The sequence below is a fragment of the Rhincodon typus genome, chromosome 1, assembly GCF_021869965.1.
Source record: "Rhincodon typus isolate 14 chromosome 1, sRhiTyp1.1, whole genome shotgun sequence".
Taxonomy (NCBI): domain Eukaryota; kingdom Metazoa; phylum Chordata; class Chondrichthyes; order Orectolobiformes; family Rhincodontidae; genus Rhincodon; species Rhincodon typus.
In genome coordinates this window covers 94,249,757-94,271,266 of record NC_063332.1, presented here as the reverse complement: position 1 = coordinate 94,271,266, position 21,510 = coordinate 94,249,757, and the positions used below count along the sequence as shown (strand labels likewise).

At 41.5% G+C, this 21,510-nt stretch overlaps 1 protein-coding gene across 1 annotated transcript in view; it reads right to left on the bottom strand.

The window, feature by feature from the left end:
• lgi2a (leucine-rich repeat LGI family, member 2a) overlaps positions 1-14,331 on the bottom strand; it is a 37,446-nt gene extending 23,115 nt beyond the window's left edge. The window contains exons 1-2 of the mRNA XM_048601517.1: positions 14,150-14,331; positions 13,157-13,228 (exon numbers count right to left, since the gene is read on the bottom strand). Of these exons, the coding sequence (XP_048457474.1) occupies positions 13,157-13,228; positions 14,150-14,331 (254 nt within the window). The remainder of the gene's footprint in view (positions 1-13,156; positions 13,229-14,149) is intronic.
• Positions 14,332-21,510: the final 7,179 nt, after the last annotated feature.

The window sequence follows — 21,510 nt, the reverse complement described above, 5'->3', positions numbered from 1 at the left end:
TGATTTCTCCAAACAAGATCTTTAAGAGTTAATTGAACATGACAAACAATTGATGGAGAGTGGGAAAATGTGTGAGAATGGGCTGTTTTGCAAGAAAATAGACTTGGCGTGGGAACAAGCTGTTTGCAGCTCTACCTCTACTTGTATTTGATCACCAAGCACAGAGGAGTGCTTGGGAAAAGTACTCAGAAGAGGCAATTCAGCACACAACATGAAAACCAGTATCCTATTAATATTGGGGACTTTTCATAGTTCATTGGACTTCATTATCAGTCCAGTGCTGTGGAAATCGTGATCGAGCTCCAAGTGGCAACAGTCAGTATGGGGTCCCCAACAAGTGAAAGGACATGACACTCACTTGTTTGAATATATCTAAACAGTTTAAGCTAATAACTTTGTTCAAATACATCTAAAGAAGTGTAAGCTAATAATTAGTTCCAATATATATTAGTAAATTAATCTAATAAATTAACATTATATCCAAACGCATGTTAGATTCTTATATTCATTTTGATCGGAACTCAAAGAATTAGTTAGGGCACTTCAGTTAATATTTCAGTAGTGTGGTGAGAGCAGGCAAGGGAGAGGTTGTTAGTAAACAAAAGTGTACCTTTAAATAGGAAAAATCATCAATCACCTATTCCTAAACCATACAGAAAATCCTCAACCTAATGGATAATTTCAGAGCTAATGTCAGCTTCCATAACTTTAGAAAGTGTTGTTAAAATGGCCTTAATTAAAATGTTCAGATTGATCACTTTTCTTAGGAATAAATGCAAACAGAAGTAAGATGGAATGGACATCAGAGAGGAAAATAATTGATGCAAAGACATGGCAATATGGTGAGACGAGTCTAATTAAAGTTCATAGCAGACGATTCATAACATTTAATGGAACTGGATGTTGGTTAGCATGGAAGAAACAAATGGAGCAATGGAGAGAGTTTCTTTTCAATGCCATTAACTTTAAGAAAACAGGGAAAAAACTGATCCAAAGAGCTCTGCCTTCATTTGCTTTCATATGGCAATTCCATCGAATCCCTACAGTGTGGAAACAGGCCATTCGGCCCAACAAGTCCACATCGACCCTCTGAACAGCATCCCACCCAGATTCATCCACTCCCTATCCCTGAAGAGTTAGCAAATATACAATAAAGATGGAAGAGAAGTGAAGATGGATATTTTCAGAAAGACAGAGACAGCTAGAGTAAGAAATGAGTGAGAGAATTGAGGAAGGCCAGAAGTTGGCATTTCCCTTCAATCCAGTTATGTATTTAGCAAAAAAGTAAGTCTAAAGGAAAAATCAGCATGTTAACTGTTTATCATTTGTGCTAGACACACAGGATTGAATCTTATATCTTTTTTGGCTAAGTGTGAGTTGTATTAATTTTATTGGAGGGTTTTTCACCTACTTATTCACTTGAGACACTGCACCAACTTTCCCCAACTTGCACCAGCACTAACAGTTATGCCAGCTTCAATTCTTCCCTTTCTCTCATTCCAGGAAAAGACAGCTCACAATGGGGCAATGGAAGAATAGTCCCAGGGTTGCTGGCACTTAGAGGGCTGTCAGAGACCAGGCATTGGCTCAGCCCCAGGCAGGGGAGAACCCTGGTGGTGTCAGCAATCAGGGACATTACCCAAATGCCCAGAAAGGAACAGGAGTGGCAGACAATACGTGGCAGGCAATGGTCCTCATTGCACAGAAGCTGCAGGAATGCAGCTATGTAATGGGGACCCAGCTGCCCCAAGGATGTGACGATCTGGCTGACCCCACAGACAGGCTGGTGGTTCAAGCATCCTGTAGGAGAAGTGCCCGTACCTGTACTCCATTTTCCCAGCCATCGGTCTTCAGGGCCACAGGCAAGGTGACAGGGGGACAGGACACACACTCCAGCTACCCCTTCCTTCCTCACAGTAAATAGGGCAGTGCCAGGGGTCACCCAGCAGAGGAAGAACAAAATGCCAGCACTCAAGATACTCGGCCTTTCCCTCTACCTCCACCCTGTCTGTCCCTCTCTGACCTTTGCAAGTTTACTCCAAGATGGGCCCAGTTGCCTCTGGCAAGTAGACCCACAGTATGTATGGGCTGTCCAGACACAAATTCCCATGGGGGTCACCCAATCAAACATCCAGATCCAACAGGCTCCCTCCACCTCAGAGGTAAACCAGGGACTACCCAGGGCATAGTGGAAGGGAGAGAAAGAAAAAACCTATGGAGGGCATTTTTGCAGCAGGGGTGACATTGCACTGTACATTAAGTATTTCGTTTGTATAAATTTGATTGCTTGTGTGCTACATCTGTTTGTTTGGCTCTCTCTCTCTGTAGAGCCCTGAATGTAACTGCCAGCGTGATACCTACTCCCTGTCCATACGGGATGTACCATAGATTGATGTTGCTGCAGCCTGTGGAACTGAGATAAAAAAGGCGTATAGAGGGCTTTGGGTCCTGCTGACACCATTGCCTGTCTTCCTAACACATCCCTCATCCTAAAACATCACTATTCTTTCCCTGGCCTCTGGGTCTAAAGTGTTCATGTGAATGAGGTGGTCACTCAGGCTGTGGTTGCAGCCGTTTTCTTTCCCATTGTGCACTGTTGATTTCCAGCACAATGGAAAGCAGCAGTGAGTGGCTTCCAGCCTCCAGCTCCACATGTTGACGAGGCCCCAGATCCCTATCCTGACTGCCCTTCCCATGACCCCCACAGGCTCTGCACCTCCCCAGGTCCTCCCCCAACCCATCTACATAAACCTGCAGCTGCCAAACTCTCCCCTGCCCTCAGGCCCTGGTATATGTGATGACCATTCCAGGTGACGTCATTCAATGCCCCCCTTCTTTGAAGCCCGGGTGATATTGAACATGAATTAACTACCTCCTCCCCCGTGCATTACCCCATTCCTATCAATGTTGTACCATATCTCCCCCAAAAAAATACAATTGCCCCTTCACAATTGTCATTGCCCCTTCCCCATCCCCAGAGAATAAGTTTCCGAGCTTCCTTGCTTCCTCCTCCTCCTCTTTGACTCCCATCTGTCCCCCTTGTCCCCCGTTCAGCTTTCCAATTAGTTTCTCTGGATGGAGCCAATGGACTGACTAAGGCCTTCAGCGAACTAACCAGACAGTCACTGCGGAGAAGTGCCCAGACTCCTGTGCTATACGTATCCACAACCGAGTTAGCCTCAGTTTCTGGGCTCACTCCTACAGAGTCACAAACTGACCGTGAGCCCTTGACCGGGTGCCTGACTGCAGCTAATCCCCCCGTCTGGTATTGCAGGCTGCCCTTGGCTCACTGTGCTGGGGCTCTCTGACTGATGGGTGCTTCCATGGACTTCAATGAGGACCATGCCCCGTAGACTTTGAGACATGGCTTCTTGCTGTGTAAACTGCTGGTGAAGATGTGAGATTGACAGAGCACGCTACCATACAGCAAGATGCCCACCCCCTTGACTGAGGACTGCAGATCAGGAGGGCAAGCTGTTTGGTTGTGAAACTGAGCAAATTAGCATAGCATTGCAAGGCAAGGATGCTATGAGTATCCAGTTAGGTGTTAAGTGAGGGAGTGCTAAGAGAACAAATGAGCATCCCTGAGATGCAGACTGGTCCAGTCCATGAGTTGGGTGCCTGTCCTTTCACTTAAAGTGTCCTTGCAGCAGCCTTTCAATGCTAATTGCTGGTGTGCTCTGCAATGTGAGTCTCAGCTTCCTAAGTGGCCTGCTAGTGGATCAGAGAATCATATAGGAGACATAATTGTAAGGTCAACCATAAATGCAGTTATGCTGGAAATTGTATCTGCTGTGGAGATTCTCAAAGTGCTGTGCAGAAGAAGTTTTTATATTTCTTTTTCTGTCTTTGTTTCTTTCCTTGGTTATGAGCATGTATAGACAGAACCAAAATGCAGCCCGGACTTCATTGAAAGTTATCATCAATTAAAATCCAAGAGCTAAGGGAAAACATAACTTTTGTGTGAGATTGCACCATGTTAACTCAGTTACCAAACAAGATAATTATTCTTCAGGGCCATGAAATAATTGTGTACATGATTAGTACATGAATTTTTAAGCTATGCATATGGAATTCTTATGCCTGCTATTTTGTTAATGTTAAACAGATTACAGCTGCCACTAAATTAACAGGACATTTTTATTAATATGGCAAATATCCACACGTTAACATTGGAAAATTCCATTTTAAAGCTCTTGTAAGTATGTAATGCAAATCTTCCACAAGAAGGAGTGTATATGTGCATTAATTGTATAAATATGGCATTATTCATTGACTGAAGATCAATAAAGATGCTCACCATGGCTCTCTACATACTCCCATTTTGTCACATTAATTTGAAGATACAGCTACAAAATAAACCTAAAAAATAATTGTCATGAATAGGAAATGTGACCAACTTTGGAATAACTTAAACATTTTTGGACAGTTGCATTGTCTTTATGGCAATTATTTTCCAATTCACAACTACTTATAAATTCAGAGATAGTAGGATAGTAGGATATTAGGACCCTTCTGAAGAAGGGTCCAGACCCGAAATGTCAGCTTTCCATCTCCTTTGATGCTGCTTGGCCTGCTGTGTTCATCCAGCTCTACACCTTGTTATCTGTACTTATAAATTCAGTTTTTTATGCAAGTTGCTCGTCTTGTTTACACTTTCATTTGAACAATTTGTATTTTATTCATAAATGACATGTTTATTTTTCCTCTTTTTGATTTTCTATTTCAAAAGAAAATAAAAATTTGGATTAAAAATGCACAGTGGCAAACACTCCCGTCTGATAAAAACCGAAAGAACTGTGGATATGGTAAATCAGGAACAAAAGTAGAAGTTGCTGGAAAAGGTTGGCAGGTCTGGCAGCATCTGTGAAGAAAAAACTTAGAGTTAACATTCCTCAGAACTGAGGAAGAGTCATTGGACCCAAAACGTTAACTCTGACTTTTTCTTCACAGATGCTCCCAGACCTGCCAACTTTTTCCAGCAACTCCTGTTATTACTCCCATCTGATGATCAGTTCAGATCAACCATGTGTCAAACTATGTATACCAGCAGCAAATTGCAATTAGTCAGAGAATGCAAAGCTTTTTAGTCAATTATCCTCAAGAAAATATTGAGTCATTGGCACGCATACATCAAAGGTTTTACTGTCAACCTGCTTTAAGCTTTAACTGATATTGATTGAATTGAGGAATAGCAGAGATAAAAATTCATCAGTGTTCCAAAGTGCTCCAAAAATGCTCCAAAGTAACTTCTATAAGAAGTTAGTTTAAGGCGCAAAGGTCCATGGACAGTTTTCTCAACCAACTGCCAATGAAGACTCTTAAATGTTTCATTAATGGCCGTTCAAGGACTGATTCACCACTGGCCTGATTACCTGCCTTCCTGGCAGATGAGAAAAGTAGCTCGTTTCCCAGTCAGAAAACCAGAGTGACCTGCCTGCTGTGGATTTGAAAGGGTCCTCTATTTGCCCCAGCTTGGGGACAATTGGGGCCAGGGCTTGGGGAGAGGAAGGTAGCCAATGAAGGCCACACCCCTGCCCTTTCGTGTCTGAATTCCCACCCTGTGACATCCACCTGGTGAGACCCAAAACAAAGGCTCACCATAAGCCTCTAAAGCCTAGGCCTTCAATGATGATCTCCAGGACCCACAAGCAGCCAGTTTCTGAATGGCTGGCAGCTTCCGGCAAGGTTGGATTTCAGTATCAAGGCTTGTGATTCGCAAGAAGCTCTTTAGTGCCAGATTGGAGCAGTTGATTGGATCTGGCAGACATTCTCATTGGTGGAGGCAGGATATTCATCTTTTCTGATGATGTCTACCCTCACATGTATGGATCACTAAATCTCGGCCTTAGTTTATTACATCTACAAGCAAAATCTGTTTCCTTTGAAATTATAACTTGAATTTCTGATTTGAATGTCTATATAACACATTTGTATTCAGTCAAATAATTGTTGCTCCAACACCTTCAATAAATAAATGAAATTAGCTTTCCCCATGTAACAGTTCTTCAGGTAACAATTCAATGTGTTTAGTATTTTGGCATAAGGCTATGGTAATTTATCCACCTAAAACTTGCAAAATAATGAGTCTCATTGATTGATTGTTTTTCCCAAAATAGTGTATCAGTCACATAAATAAAAATAACCACATAATCAGACCTTATTACAAAATAATGAATTTTGTAATTAAAGTATTAGTTTTGACGTGGAATATTTAACAATGAAGAGCAATAAAGCAGTTTTGGAAAATAATGAATAAAATAGTAATATCAGGATTTAAGCAAGGTTCCTTGTTAAATAACATCTGCATAGATTATCCTGTGGCACCCACTTCTGAAATATTGAACTATAAAATTTCTATAAGCCGAAGATAAAAATTAAAACTCCAACAATCAGGCAGTTTATTTATCAACAATCATGGTGGAACAGATGCACAATATTTTCATTGCTGGGACCTAGTTTTATATCCAACATAAATAGATAGAATGAAAATTGCCTTCGGAATCAAAGATGCTCTATGAGATAGGTTGAAGCCATAGGACTTTTGTCCCTAGCGGGACCTATGGCACAAAACATTCTGAATCAACTGAGGCATTCCGAACAAAAGAACAAAAGGGTGGCACGGTGGCTCAGTGGTTAGCACTGCTGCCTCACAGCGCCAGTGACCTGGGTTGGATTCCACCCTCGGGCGACTGTCTGTGTGGAGTTTGCATATTCTCCCTGTGTCCGTGTGGGTTTCCTTCGGGTGCTCCGGTTTCCTCCCACAGTCCAAAGATGTGCAGGCCGGGTGGATTGACTACGCTAAGTTGCCTGTAGTGTCCAGGGATGTGTAGATTAGGTGGGTTATAGTGGGATGTATCTGGGTGGGATGCTCTGAGGGTCGGTGTGGACTTGTTGGGCCAAAGGGCCTGTTTCCACACTGCAGGGATTCTATGAAAACTGTCCTTAAGTTATCAATTTTAGTATCAAAGATATCCCAGGATAATCAGTGTGAAAAATGTAAAAATAAATCATACTGGTGCAGGAGCTGTGGACATGGTGCTCTTCAGGGCTGGAATTGCTGGCACTGAATACAGGCAGCTTTACCTTGCAGCTGGCAATCTGACCTGGGAGTGATGGATTCCTGAGATGGAACAGTTTCATTGCCCAGCACTAACGTTCAATACATAAGACAGCACATTTCTTAATGAAAAGAATCCACAGCCAAGAAGAATATTATTTTTTGAATACCAAAATTGCTTTTGAAGTAGGCATCATTTTAGTTACTTCATCTCTCATAATGATTTCATATATAATTATCAATAAATATTTCAGAACATAATTATTGTAAGGTTTGGTAATTACCAAACAGACAACTTATTCATGAGAAGATGAAGTAAATTTGTCATTTCTTTCTTGTTTATTCTGTTGTTAATTGAAACACAATAATATTGAATGGTTAATTTTCAGTTCCCAACTTGGCATGCTTCTCAAATTTGCTTTTAAATGCAGTGCTCCAACCAAAACTTTAAGTTACCAATTTACATTTAACATGAGAGTCAACATGAATTGTCATGTTGCTAAATTTTTTGAATAGGTCACGATAAGGACATGTGAATATTGTCTATCAGCACTTACAGTACAGAGCTGATAAGGTGGAGGACAAGATAAAATGAGCAAAACTCAAATCACAAACAACTGGAGGTGACCATGTGGTTAGGAAATATGATACGAAGAGTGGGCATAGGGAACCTTCTATGAGTCGGGACAATGATATTGTTCAAGGATCTGCACAGGGATTACAGCATTTCATATATACATAAACAGCTTGTATGAGGTAGTAAGGAAGTACATATTTAGGTCAGCAAAAGACACTAAGTTATGAGATACAATAGGCTGTGAAGAAGGAGCGCAAGGTTACAAAGGCACATTGACAGACTAAGAACTGTCACAGGTGGAGTGCAATGTTGGGAGGTTTGAGGACAGCAACTTTAGGTCTGACATCCAAGGAATTTGTTAATAGTGAAAGACTAGGTGCTGCAAAAAAAATGGAATTTTATGTTTCCATGTACAATTCACTAAAAGCAAGCGCAAAGGTTCAAAAAGTAATGAAAAAAGCTAGTGCAGAGTTGACCTTTACCGCAAGGCATTGTACTACAAGAGTAAAGAATTATATGTCAGTTGTGCAGGAACTCAATCCATCCTATCTGGACCACGGTATTCAATTTTAGGCATTGAATCTCAGAACGACATGTGTTCCTGAGGTTGGGGTTGAGATGTACTGATGGTGGGAGGAGGGATGGGCTCTAGATTCAGCAGGGTGTTACCAAGGCTTGAAGACTTCAATTATGAAGACAGGTAATTTCTACTGCTTTACATTCTTGAGGAGTGATTTACCAAGATTTTTAACATCATAAAAGGGTTTGAGAAAGTCAGTCAAATAATTCCTTCAGTGAGGGTAAATGGAATAAGAGGGCATAACCTTACAATTATAGACTGACCGTTCAGGAGTGAAAGCAACTTTTCACGTGGGTTTGCAGAAATTTTCAACTCTCTGCCCCAGAGAGCTGTGGATAATACATCAATTAAAATGTAAGATTTTTGTTAGGTATTAAAGGGTGAAATGTTGCCCTCTCTAGAGTTGATGAGGTGGCAAGAAGGGTTTTGCATGAGCAGTTGAGACAGAGCACATCCTGAGTGAAACACAGACAGAGTGACAGTACGTTTCTGGGAGTTTGGGGAACAGTGGGAATTGAACTGGTAAGTCATTCTTTTTCCTTTTTTAAAAAAATTTTGTTGTCTAGTTAAAGGTTAATCAGGTAACTGACTCAGCTAACTAGGGACAGTTATCAGTCAGTCACCTGCAGCATGTACAGGGCTTCGAAAGATGTTAATTACTATTGAAGTTCAACAAATGTGAGTCATCTCAGATCACCTTATTTCTATCTAAATTGTTGGAAGCGAACAATTAGTAAGCTTCACTTGATGAATTGATAGAAAGCACATTCTGAGCAAGTCGGTCAGACTGAGTATATGTTTCTTGGAATTTGGACCACAGTGGGAATTTGTTGCACAGGGGATGAGGTGTTTTTTCCTTTCTTTTTTGGTTTTTTTCTTTTGTGGTTTATAACTTATAAGGATAATATTCTGTAGTAATGAGGACCAGAGAAGAAGGGCCCTGGAATAATTGATATTATTTGATATTTAGCTTTTTTCAAAAGGTTTAATTTGAAAGCAATAAGGGTTGGCAGGAAAGATTAAAGCTGTGGTGTGCTCTATGTGGGAAGCCAGGAACATTTCCAGTGCCTGATGCCAGCATGTGTGCAGGAAGTGTCTCCAGCTGCAGGTTCTAGAAACCTATGTTTTGAAGCTGGGACACTGTAGAGCATTGATAAGGCCATGTGTACTGTGGATAGAATGTATAGAGAGATGGTCAAACCACTAGGTCAGACTCCACAGGAAGAAAGGGAATAGATGACCACCAAGCAGAGCAAGAGGACCAGGCAATTCAGGAGCTTTCTATGGCAAACCTCTACAAAAGAGATATACCACTTTGGGTACTGTTGAGAGGAACATGATTATATATACACCTGGAATGTTGTATGCAGTTTTGATCTCCTTATCAAAGGAAGAATACTTTTGCTATAGAGTGAGCGCAGTGAAATTTACCAGACTGATTCCTAGGATGATGGGATTGACATGAGGAGAGATTGATCTGGTTTGAATTGTATTTGTCAGCATTTAAAAGAATAAGGGGACATCTCAAAAACCTATAAAATTCTAAATTGACTAGACAAGGTAGATGCAAGAAGAACATTCCCAATGATAGAAGATTCCAGAACCAGTGGTCACAGTCTAAGGATAAACCATTTAGGACCGAAATGAGGAGAAATTTCTCCATCTAGAGAGTGGTGAGCCTATGGAATTCTCTACTGTAGCAAGCAATTGATGCCAAAACTTTGTATGATTTCAAGGATTATCCTCCAATGCAATGGAGGATAAATAAGATCAAGCAATAGAGTTGAATGATCAGCCATGATTGTACTGAATGGCGGAGCAGGCTCAAAGGGCCAAATGGCCTACTGCTGCTCTTATTTTCTATCCATGAGTTCACCCTTGGATACTCATGCACTTCTTTATACCTCATCAATTAGTTCTGGGCAAAAACGTCTGTAAGCAATCATTCAATCTGACACTAATGAAGGCCTTAAGTGGTCACTAATGGCCACTTTACGGCCATACATGGCCTCCTTCTTAATTACCTACCTTCCCAATGGGTGAAAGGGGTTGGAGTTTCACATATGAGCCTCCATTTGCGCCAACCTGGAGGCAATCACAAGTGGATTGGAAGCAACAGGGAGCCTATTAAAGCCATTTTTGTGCCTACCTCAAACTCCCTAACTAACCCACTCCCTGTGACCTCGGCCCAAAGGCAAGGAGAGAAAAAAATCACTTAATTCATTGCTGCTAGATCTCCCATGGAGTAGACCTTGACCTGTGACCTTTAGGGTGCAGAAGCTGCTGACATAGATTGAGGTTGGAATTTCTGGCAACCCAGGATGCTGATGTCAAGACCTGTGATAGGTCAAGAAACATACCTATGTTCACCTTTCGACTGTCACTAGACATGATCAGGTGACTTTTCCCTCTCAGTGGACATGTTATCACCACCTAACACAATCGCCCCACACCCTTTATCCTATCAAAGAAATATGGAGTAAAAGAAATTAAATGGGATTGAAGCACAGATCAGTCATGATCTAATTTAATGCCAGAACAAGCTCAAGAGGTTGAATGACCTACTTTTGTTCTTTTGCACTGGGACTTGGTGATACTGTAATAATGTCACTGGGCTAATAACTGCTTTATGGACAGCCATTTAAATCCAAACACAAGCAATTGTTAGAATTTAAATTCAATTAATCAATCTGGAATTGAAATTGCCATTGATTGCTGTAAATACCTATCTGTTTCACTAAAGTCCATAAGCAGAGGAAATCTGCTATTCAGATTTTGTGGACAAGTTATATCTCCCTATTTATATTGGCAAGTAGATGGCTGTCTAACTACCAGCTCAAGGGCAGTTAGGAAAGGGCTGTAAATGCGGACCTTGCTATAGATACTCATGTACCAAAATGCTCATCTGGCAAAAATGAATTTAAAAAAAATCATTGAGTTCTATTGAAAATTTAAAAAGCATGGCGATGTTCCTAAAGTATTTATGGCTTTTAGGTGTTTTCAACCTGCCAACTTCTCAACTAGGTGTGTTCTGGAATTATAAGGTGACAATACAAATATTAGTGGAGTTGCAGATAATGAGGAGGGTTGTCAAAGGTTACAGTGGGATATAGATCTGTTGGAAGCGTGGGCATAAAAATAGCATATGGAGTTTAATCTGGACAAATGTGAGGTGATGTATTTTGGAAGGTCAAATATAGGTCAAATACAGTGAACAGCAGAACCCTTAGTAGTATTGATATGCAGAGGGATCTGGGTGTGCAGGTCCACAGATCACTGAAGGTGGCAGTGCAGGTGGATAAGGTAGTAAGAAAGGCTTATGGCATGCTTGCCTTCATTGGAAGGGGCACTGAGTACAAGGATAGATAAGTTATACTGCAGCTTTATAGAACTTTAGTTAGGCCACACTTGGAATATTATATACAGTTCTGGTGACCATACAACCAGAAGGATGTGGATGCTTTGGAGAGGGTGCTGAAAAGGATTACCAGGACGTTGCTTGGTATGGGGGATTTAGCTATGAAGAAAGATTGGATAGGCTGGGTTTGTTTTCACTGGAATGCAGGAGGTTGAGCAGCAACCTGACAGAAGTTTGTAAGATTGTGAATGGCCTGGATAGAGTGGAAAGAATGAGGCTTTTTCCCAGGGTAGAGAGGGTCAATTACTAGGGGACACAGGTTCAAGGTGCAAGGGGAGAAGTTTAAAAGAGATGTGCAAGGCAATTTTTTCACACAAAGGGTGGTGAGTATGTGGAACGTGCTGTCAGAGGAGGTGATGGAAGCAGACAAAATAGCAGCATTCAAGAAGCACCTGGATGAATACATGAATAGGAAGGGAATAGAGGGATACAGATCCTGTAAATGAAGTCAGTTTTAGTATGGAAGGGCAAAATGTGTCAATGCAGGCTTGGAGGGCCAAAGGGCCTGTTCCTGTGCTGGATTGTTCTTTGTTCTTTGTTGTTCTTTGTTCTTTGTTCTTGTTCTTATCATCCCTTCCTATGTTGTGTTAAAAAGGAAAATGTCCACAGCAAATGGAAATTGTTTTCATCTCTCATCAGTCCAGTGTAAACAATAATTTCACGGATAAAGTCAATGGTATCATTGAACTCTGATGGAGATTTTCTAACTTACAGCCAAAGTATAGGCGTGAATATGTTCAGTGATGGCTGACTGTCTGCCCCAGTCAGTTTGTTAAGAGCTTCACTGCCCACTTCTCAGTGAATTGCAGGCCAGTCAAACAGAGGTTGGGTCCTAGAGATTGTCTCTGCATGACTAGTGAACAGGGGATGCAACAGCAAGAAAGGAAGTATTTTTTTCAGGATGGGGGTCATTGGGGGAATGTGAGGTTAAGGGAGTCGAAGGAAAGGCTGGGTGTTGGTTTTCAGAGGCCATCCCCATTCTCTATCCCTGACTTTGTTTAGCCCCAGATTGAGGCAAATTGAGGCTCCCTGCCACCCAAGTAGGAAGATTGCCCTGGTTTCTGAGTTTGGAAACCAGCCACTTTTCCCATCTTGTGCGAAGCAGTGATCAGGCTGGTACTGAGTTAAGTCTCATACATGACAGGTAATTGATCACTTAAGAGCTTTGACTGCTGATGAGTTGAGAAGGTCCCAAATAAAGAACACAAATGGGCCTTCTGTCCTAGAACTCCTTAGCTGAGCTTGTGAGAATGAGGAATCCATCCAATGTCAAATGTCTTAATTTTTTGCCTTCCTCGCCATTTTCAAAGATGAGCCATTTGTGTCCTCTAGTTATCTATCACTGAAAAATTCATAACTTCAGATTCACCACTTCTACCAACTCAGCAGGTTTGATAACTTGGCAAATCTTTTATTTTTAACTTAATAACATTTGCGTCAGAATCTAACTGGGCTATCTGGAAAGGCAGTGAAAGGATGCCCATACTTTACCCATCCCCAGAAAAGGAGCGCAATACTCACAGTAGTTGCAAAAATGGCAAATTTGAGAACATGCCTTCTGTTATTTCAGGATAACTTCCGTTTACCAAACTCCTGGGAACAAAATACAAGCAAAAGCGTTAAGAGGATGCAATTGTTTGTCATGAGCATAGATTGACCTTGATATGACTGCTGCGATTTGAAAAGCTGACAGTGAGATGTTGCTGCTGAATAAACACACACTCCTTTACAGGATTCTGTGGCTTCCCAACTAAGAGAAAGACACATCCATTTACCATGGTGTAGTTAAGTCAGTTTTGTTTTCTAGCGGTCTCTCTCTTTCAAAGTTCTTTGCACTTTCCCATTGAGCAGAAATCATTTGCAATATGGATGATTCCGCAGACTTATAGTATGGCTGCTTAGAATGGTAAAAGTTCAAAACGAATCTAATACTTATTCTTTCGCACAAAGACAACCCTTTTCTTTAATTTGTGCGTGCTGTGTGGAAGCAGGAGGGTATCTGTTGGTTTTAAAGCTGGCACTGAAATGAAATGAAAAAGAAGTGTGGGTGACAGCCGTTCCCACGGGGGATGGAGCGTTTGCTGAAAGACCCCCACGTTCCGTTGGTTCGTGTAAGAAGTAAAAATTAAAGTTGAAAACAAAAGTAGCTTCACTTGGTATCCTGTCAACGTCTTTCAAAACTGCTGTTGGATCACAAATTGGCAGATTGTTAAATCTCCTGCACCGCTACCAGCCGCCGTCCAGCCTTGCTACCTTCAGCGCTAGCATTCTGTTTCTGGAATAAATGAGTGTTATTTGAATGTTTGCACAGTGCAGTGAAATTCAGTTATATGAGAATGATATGAACAATCTTTCTCACTGGTCGTTCAATTTAAACTTCATTCCCCTGTTTGCATTTTATTTTAGTTTAAAGCGGTGCTTACTGTCAGCTGAAGCATAAGGATTGTCAGTTCATTCCCAGTCAGGTCCAGAACAGAAACTAGACAAACACTGTACTGGCTGCTGGTTACTTACAGGGAGATTATATCATTGGGGACAATCCTCGGGACAGATGAAGTTCCAATGCACATGACAGTGTCCCTTGTACAGCTGCAGCGGGCTGGGCATCTCCCTGGCTTTCTAACCTGAGCTCCGGATAACAAGCCGATCCCAATTGCGGCAGTAAGAAACGCCAAGCTCTTGTTCAGGCTACCCATCTCTGGTCTTTGACATGCTCGCAGTCCAACAGTCCCATTTCCTGCGCAGTGCTGCCCGGAGTTCGCACTTTCTGCAAGCGTCCGCCGTTTGCACAGAGCGCTGACATCAGCGAGGAGCTCCAGCCCGGGCTCCGATGAATTATTTATTGGATGTTCCGACTCCAGAGAGTTTTAAAAATATCCACATCCAGTAACAACGTGCCGTTGCGCACCGCTTTGGCTCCCCCGCCCCACCATGTGGGAAACCGCTGAGTGTGAAACTCACTCACAATCTCTCCCCAACTGCTTAAACCTCCAAAACCACCGAAGCTTTTCCAAATGAAACCGACCTCCCTCCCGCAACGTTGGGACGGGGGATCCGAATGGTCTCCCAGTGAGACTTCGTTTAAAAATAAAAACATCAGAAAATACTCCCTGTCCGCTTCACCTGAGCGGTTTGAAAATACCACCCCCCCCCCCTCCACCCCGCCACAATTTTCAAACTAATTTGCCTAATACCTCCGTTTCTCATGTCCTTCATTTGAATTTAGGGCTTTCTCTGCCATAATAAAAACATATCCATTCCTACTAACACCAGTTCTCCCCGCCCCCCGCCTCCTCAGTTTAATAGCCCCGTGGGGAAGTGACGGTCAGTGATAACTAGTATCGACATGGTCCGCAAATCGTTCATCTCTATTGGGCGCTTGTATGTTCGCTTCATTCTAAAGAGGGGCTGGTAAACTCTTAATACACGTGGTGAATACTCGGAGTGCGATGTTATACGCAAGCCCTGCTGAGGGAGAATTGGGGATTGCCACAACGTGAAAGGCCAACGATCAGCACCTTGGACAAGGACACTCTTATCACGGTCAAAAGGCCGGCAGGCGCATGCAAAAAACAACCAAACCTACTATCTCAGGGCCAGAGAATGACTGGGCTCACTTCTTGCTGGGTGGTTACCGACACTTTCAAGATTTGTATTTGGTCTAAAAATAGTTTCCGTGTCACCTCGGTAACCCTGCTGAGCTTGGCAGACATTTGCAAGCTTACGCAGGCTATTGACATAGAAACCCAGAGGTATACGAAAAAAAATGCACTCTACCGACAAGAAATATCGTGGCAAAATCCCATTACAACCGTGACTTATCAGTTATTAATCAGTTAATGCGATAGCAGGACATGAAACAATCAAATGGCTGAGATATCCATTTTCAGCTGAGATTCACAGAGCGTGGCTCTGTGGCCAAGATGAACTGGGATTTTGGGGGAGTGGAGTGTGCGAGAAAATAATCAGAACTACCAAACTAATGTAACTTAATAAATATGTTTTAACGATTCAAAGAAGGTCATTGAATTGGGCACCGTGTGGAATAGCTGGACTTTTTATTCTATTTATTCCAACCTTTTCCGTAGCGATATCCATGTCAGTCTGAGGAGGTGAGGATGGGTCTGTATTCAAAGCTGATAAGATTCTTTCGAACAGCCCATTATAAATTTGTACAAATTGGTGATAATTATTTTCTACACATAGAGCTCCAAGCTTTGTTTATCGGCTACAAAACTAAAGTCTGAGATTTAATTCTAATGGTATTGACGTCCATAACTCAGGATATGACATAATGAATGGCTATGTTTATTGATGTTGCAAATTCAGTGACTGATTCAGAGGCAGATCTCTATCCTGTGATTTGAGTATCACTGCAGCAAACAGTGTCATGTAAGTTTTAGGAATTATTAATGACAATTACAGTGTCACTGCTTCTGAGGAATGGGACAGAGTTGTGGAGATCTCTTTAATGCAATAATGGCCTAAATGTTTGTGTGAAATTAAGCCATTGTGAACAAATCACTTAAAGACAGGATGATCATTTAATTCAAAACAAGCACAGACTTGATAATGGGCTGAAATACTACTAGCAATGCATGGTGAAGAATGGAGTGACATTAAGACTGACAAAGTGGACTGTTGTGCACCCAGACTATAGATTTACTCCTCATATTTCATGTATTGTGAATGTTTTCAAGTGAGATGGCCAAAATACTCAGGGTACGGATAATGGACTGCAGTATCTGGATAAGGATATCACAATCTGCTTCCTGTAATTGGATTAATTTCCCAACCCTTTCAATTTATTTATTCATTTATTTACTCAAGGAATGTCGGCATTGCTGGCTGGCCAGCATTTATTGCTTGTCCCCTAGTTGCCCTTGAGAAGGTGGTGGTGAGCTGCCTTCTTAAACCACTGCAGTCCATGTGCTGTAGGTTGACCCACAATCCCCTGAGGGAGAGAATTCCAGGATTGTGATACAGCAATATTGGATGAACAGTGCTATATTTCCAAGTCAGGATGGTGAGTGGCTTGGAGGGGAACTTGCAGATGATGGTGTTTCCCAAGTGTCTGCTGCCCTTGTCCAAGATGGAAGTGGTTGTGGGGTTGGAAGGTGCCGTCTAAGGATCTTAGGAGAATGTCAGCAGTGCGACTTGTAGATAGTACACACTGCTACTACTGAGCGTCGATGGTGGAGGGAATGGTGACTTGTGGATGTGGGGGCAATCAAGCGGGCTGCTTTGTCCTGGATTGTTCTTCAATCTTGTCGGAGCTGCACACATCCAGGCATAAAGAGAGCATTCCATCACCTTCCTGACTTGTGCCTTAGATGGTGGACAGGTTTTGGGGAGTCAGGAGGTGAGTTACTTGCTGCAGTATTCCTAGCCCCGGACCTGCTGTTGTAGCCATGGTGTTTGTGGTGGGCCTGGTTCCGTTTCTGGTTGATGATAACCTTCAGGATGTTGATAGTGGGGGATTCAGTGATGGCAACACCATTGAAAGTCAAGGGGCAGTGGTCAGGTTATCTCTTATCGGAGATTGTCATTGCCTGGAGTTTGTGTGGCGCATATGTTACTTGCCACTTTTCAGCCCAAGCCTGGATATTGACTCGATCTTGTTGTATTTGAACATGGACTGCTTCAGTATCTGAGAAGTTGCTAATGGTGCTGAACATTGTGCAATCATCAGCAAACACCCCCATTTCTGACCTTATCATGTAGGGAAGGTCATTACTGAAGGGGCTGAATATGGTTGGGCCTAGGACACTACCCTGAGGAACTCCTTTAAAAATGTCCTGGAACTGAGATGACTGACAGTCAACAACCACAACCATCTTCCTATGTGCCAGGTATGAGTCCAACCAGTGGAGAATTTGCCACCTGGTTCCCATTGAATCCAGTTTTGCTCAGGCTCTTTGATCCATCTCCAGTCAAATGCAGCCTTGATAAAAACACGGTCACTTTCACCTCACCTCTGGATTTCAGCTCTTTTGTCTATATTTGGCTGTAATGATGTCAGGAGTTGAGTGGTCCTTGCAGGACCCAAACTGGGCATCACTGAGCACGATATTGCTCAGCAGGTACTGCTTGATAGTACTGTTGGTAACATCTGCCAACACTTTATTGATGATCCAGAGTAGATTGATGTGGTGGTAACTGCTGCTGCTGAGCCACTCCTGGTGATGGACATTGAAAACCCTCACCCATGGTACATTTTTCACCCTCAGAGTTTCCTCCATGTGTTGATCAATACGGAGGACCGCTCTTTCATTAGCTGAGTGAAGACAGAGCGTGGTAATCAGCAAAAGGTTTCCTTGACCATGTTTAACCTGATGCTATGAGATTTAATAAGGTCCAGAGGCAATGTTGAAGGCTTTCAGGGCAACTTCCTCCCAACTGTAAACCACTGTACCACCATCTCTGCCCTACCGGTGGGACGAACATATCCAAGAATGGTGATGGTGGTGTCTGGGACATTGTCAGGTATGATTCAATGAGTATGGCTATGTCAGGGTGTTACTTGACTAGTCTGTGAGACAATAAATAGGATGTTGCAGTGTCGATGTGGCTGTTTTTGCTGTTGTTGTTTCCAGTGCCTAAGTCAATGCCAGGTGGCCCGTCCGGTTTCATTTCTTTGTTGAGATTTGATAGCAATTGATACAACTGAGTGGCTTGCTTGGCCATATCAGAGAGCAGTTGAGAGTCAACTACATTATTGAGGGCCTGGAGTCGCATGTAGTCCAGAGCAGGTGAGGATGATTGATTTCCTTCTTTGAAGGACATTAATGAGCCAGATATCTTTTTTTTCTGACAATCAGTAGTGGTTTCATGGTCATCATTAGATTCTTGTTTCCGGATATCTTTATTGAATTCAAATTCCACCATCTGCCATGGTGGGATTCGAAATGAGGTCCACAGGACATTAGTTGAACTTTTGGATTAATGGTCTGGTGATAATATCACTCGAGCATCACCATCCCTAATTAATCATATTATAAAGGTGTTCCTCAGAATGTGAGTAATAGTAAATTTCTGAAGGATGCATTTTGGTGGAGGAAGTTGCAGCCTGTTGATGTTATAAACTGCTTTCTTTGAATGCATACAGTAAAATAGAAGCCTGCACCCTTTATCAAAAGTAAGAGCTGTTCAAGTCTTCAAAGCTTCTACAATCTCTTTCTGATTCCTTCAGTAGAATGAGTCATGGTCTCTGTGATTATCTTGGGCTCATAATTAGGACTGTCAGATGTTAACTCAGCAAAGTAATCTCTCAGTGATGAAGGTTCCTAATATGTTACCATTGTTCTGGAACTGGAGTTATAAAGTAGAGGTAGATGAGTTCACAGAATCACAGAATTGTTACAGCGCAGAAGGAAGCAATTCAACCATCATACCTGCACCGGTTCAATTATCTAGTGCCAACCTCCTGCCTTTTCCCCTATATCCCTGTACAATAGTTCTATCCAAATAATTATCCAATGTCCTCTTGAATACCTCCATTGAACCTGCCGCCATCACATTTCCAAATAATGCATTCCTTACCCTAACCACATGGTGTGCAAAAGTTTTTTCTCACATCACTCTTGGTTTGTTTGTACATCTCTTTAAATCTATGCTGTCTTATTCTTTGTGCAGAATGGGAACAGCTTCTACTCTATTTAGCCCAGTTTTGGTTTACAGTTGTTTTTTAAGGGTCAGAGACTCCTTTTTTTAAACAGTCGGTCCAAACAGCATTTCCAAGAAATCATGTGGCTTAGGCTGAATGACTAGATAAGTTACTGGTTAAGTAAATGCTGAAGAATTTACTAAATTGAATATTTAAATCCCAGAGTGAGATAGATGGTGAGACACCACAAGCAGGTCCGGTTCAGAGATGAAAGATCCATACCAGCAGAAGGGCAATTTAGATTTGGCAGTTTCCAGACCATCAGAGCTGGAAAGAAGTATTAAGCTGTTTTACAGTCCAAGTAGACAGGAATGGAAAAAAAAACCTAAGTTTTTCCTACAGTTACGTGAGGGAAAGTCAGACTTCTGTGCATCTCAGCAAAGACAGTAAAGGGAAGGATCACCATCTGGTGAACGTGCATGAAGTAACTCAAAGGAAATACTTGCAACCTCCTCAGTTAATTAATAAAGAATAAAGATAGGGCTTATACATCATGGGATTCTGTGTCCATCAAGGATATTACTGGGAAAAAGCAACCTTTCTTTTTGCTGTATGTGATAAGATCTTTCCGCATCGTCTTCTATATATTGTTTTTGTGTTTAATAAATTTACATTCTTTTGTTAAAAGTACATTGGCAGCCTTTAGTAAATATTTGCAGTGACTGACCAGGGTAATCAATCTTATTTTGCTTTCTTCCCAGTTGCCATTTTGATTAGTTTAATCAGAAATGTTACATTGCCTTTGGTGATTCCAATTGATCAAAGACCACTCGGGATTTATAAGCTCTTCAGGGCATTAATGTCTTTTCTGCCTTAAAGACAGAGTAATGGCTGTTGTCTAGACTACCTTGATGCCTGTGAGTGTTATATAATTGACAAAAGAACACAAATGGATTGCTCTCACAATGCAAAACATTGTTTCTGCTTCCATTACTAGACTTTTCCAATAGAAAGGCAGCAATGCACATTAGATTATCAACTTGTTAATTGATTGCAGTTTATTTGCCAAAATGACTTCACTTGAAAGATCTAATTTTGATTTTTGTTCTATCTTTAGCAAATCTGAACAATCATTTACCATTATAGATAACTTTTGCTAATATCCATATGTTGCTAATGGTAGAAAACATACTACAGCTATCTTTAAGGAAAACAGCTTACAACCACAATATCATCTTCTGTCATAATGAGGCAATTCAGGGCAATCTGACCTTTTTTCAATATCACCGTGTTAGGTAGAAATTCCTATTCCAACTAGTAGTATTTTTAAACCATTTTTGTCCACATACATATTTTGGCATCCAAGAATGTAACAATTATTTCTCTGGGTCACAGTCAAGAATGTTTTAAGAGAATTCACATTCAATTTGATGATACAAAATGAAAGAAACATTGTTGAAAACAACTAAATGCTAATGTAACTGATTATTGATTGGACAGGATGCACTGTGATGTATTTATTGCAAGTGCTGATATAGCAACATGTATCAATGCCTTGTCTCCAAATGTAATAGCTGAGAATGAACAAGAACATTAATTAAATAAACAGTTCTTAAAAATGTCAAATTAATTTTAAAATGCTTCCAGTTTACAGCTTGTGACTACAATGGACTTTACCACAGCTTAGACAAGATTACAAAGCAAACTCTGAAATGCTGAGTGTGAGAAAATTGTCAGTAGCCAACAGCTCAAGCAGTTTAATGTTCAGTGCCAACTAAGTCCTCATTTTGATTCTTGGGATTGCCCATCACTGGAATACCCTGTACAAAAACAAGTATGACAGATGATGGAAGTTTGAAATAAAAACAGAAATAAAATTCAACATTTCTGGCAGCATTTAGGAGAGAAAGACAGAGTTAAGGTTGGGAATACTTGATAGCTGTAATTGCTTGCATGGACGGGGGTGGTAGGGAGGGAAAGAACAAAAGGGAAATTTTCTGATAGAATCGCAGGCAAGAGAGATAAAATCACAAAAGGGGCGATAGTGCAAGGCAGAAGCAGATGACAATTGGTCAGGTAAAGAAACTAATATGTCTATAAAGGAGGTGCAAATATGAAAAAGTATTATTGTTCACAGCTACTATATTCCCAAAAAGTAGGGACAAAGGTTATCATCTGAAATTGTTGGACTCAGTATTGAATCTGGGAAGCTGTAAAGCGCCTGGTCGACAAGTGAGGTGCTGTTCCTTAACTTTCCATTGAGCCTTCA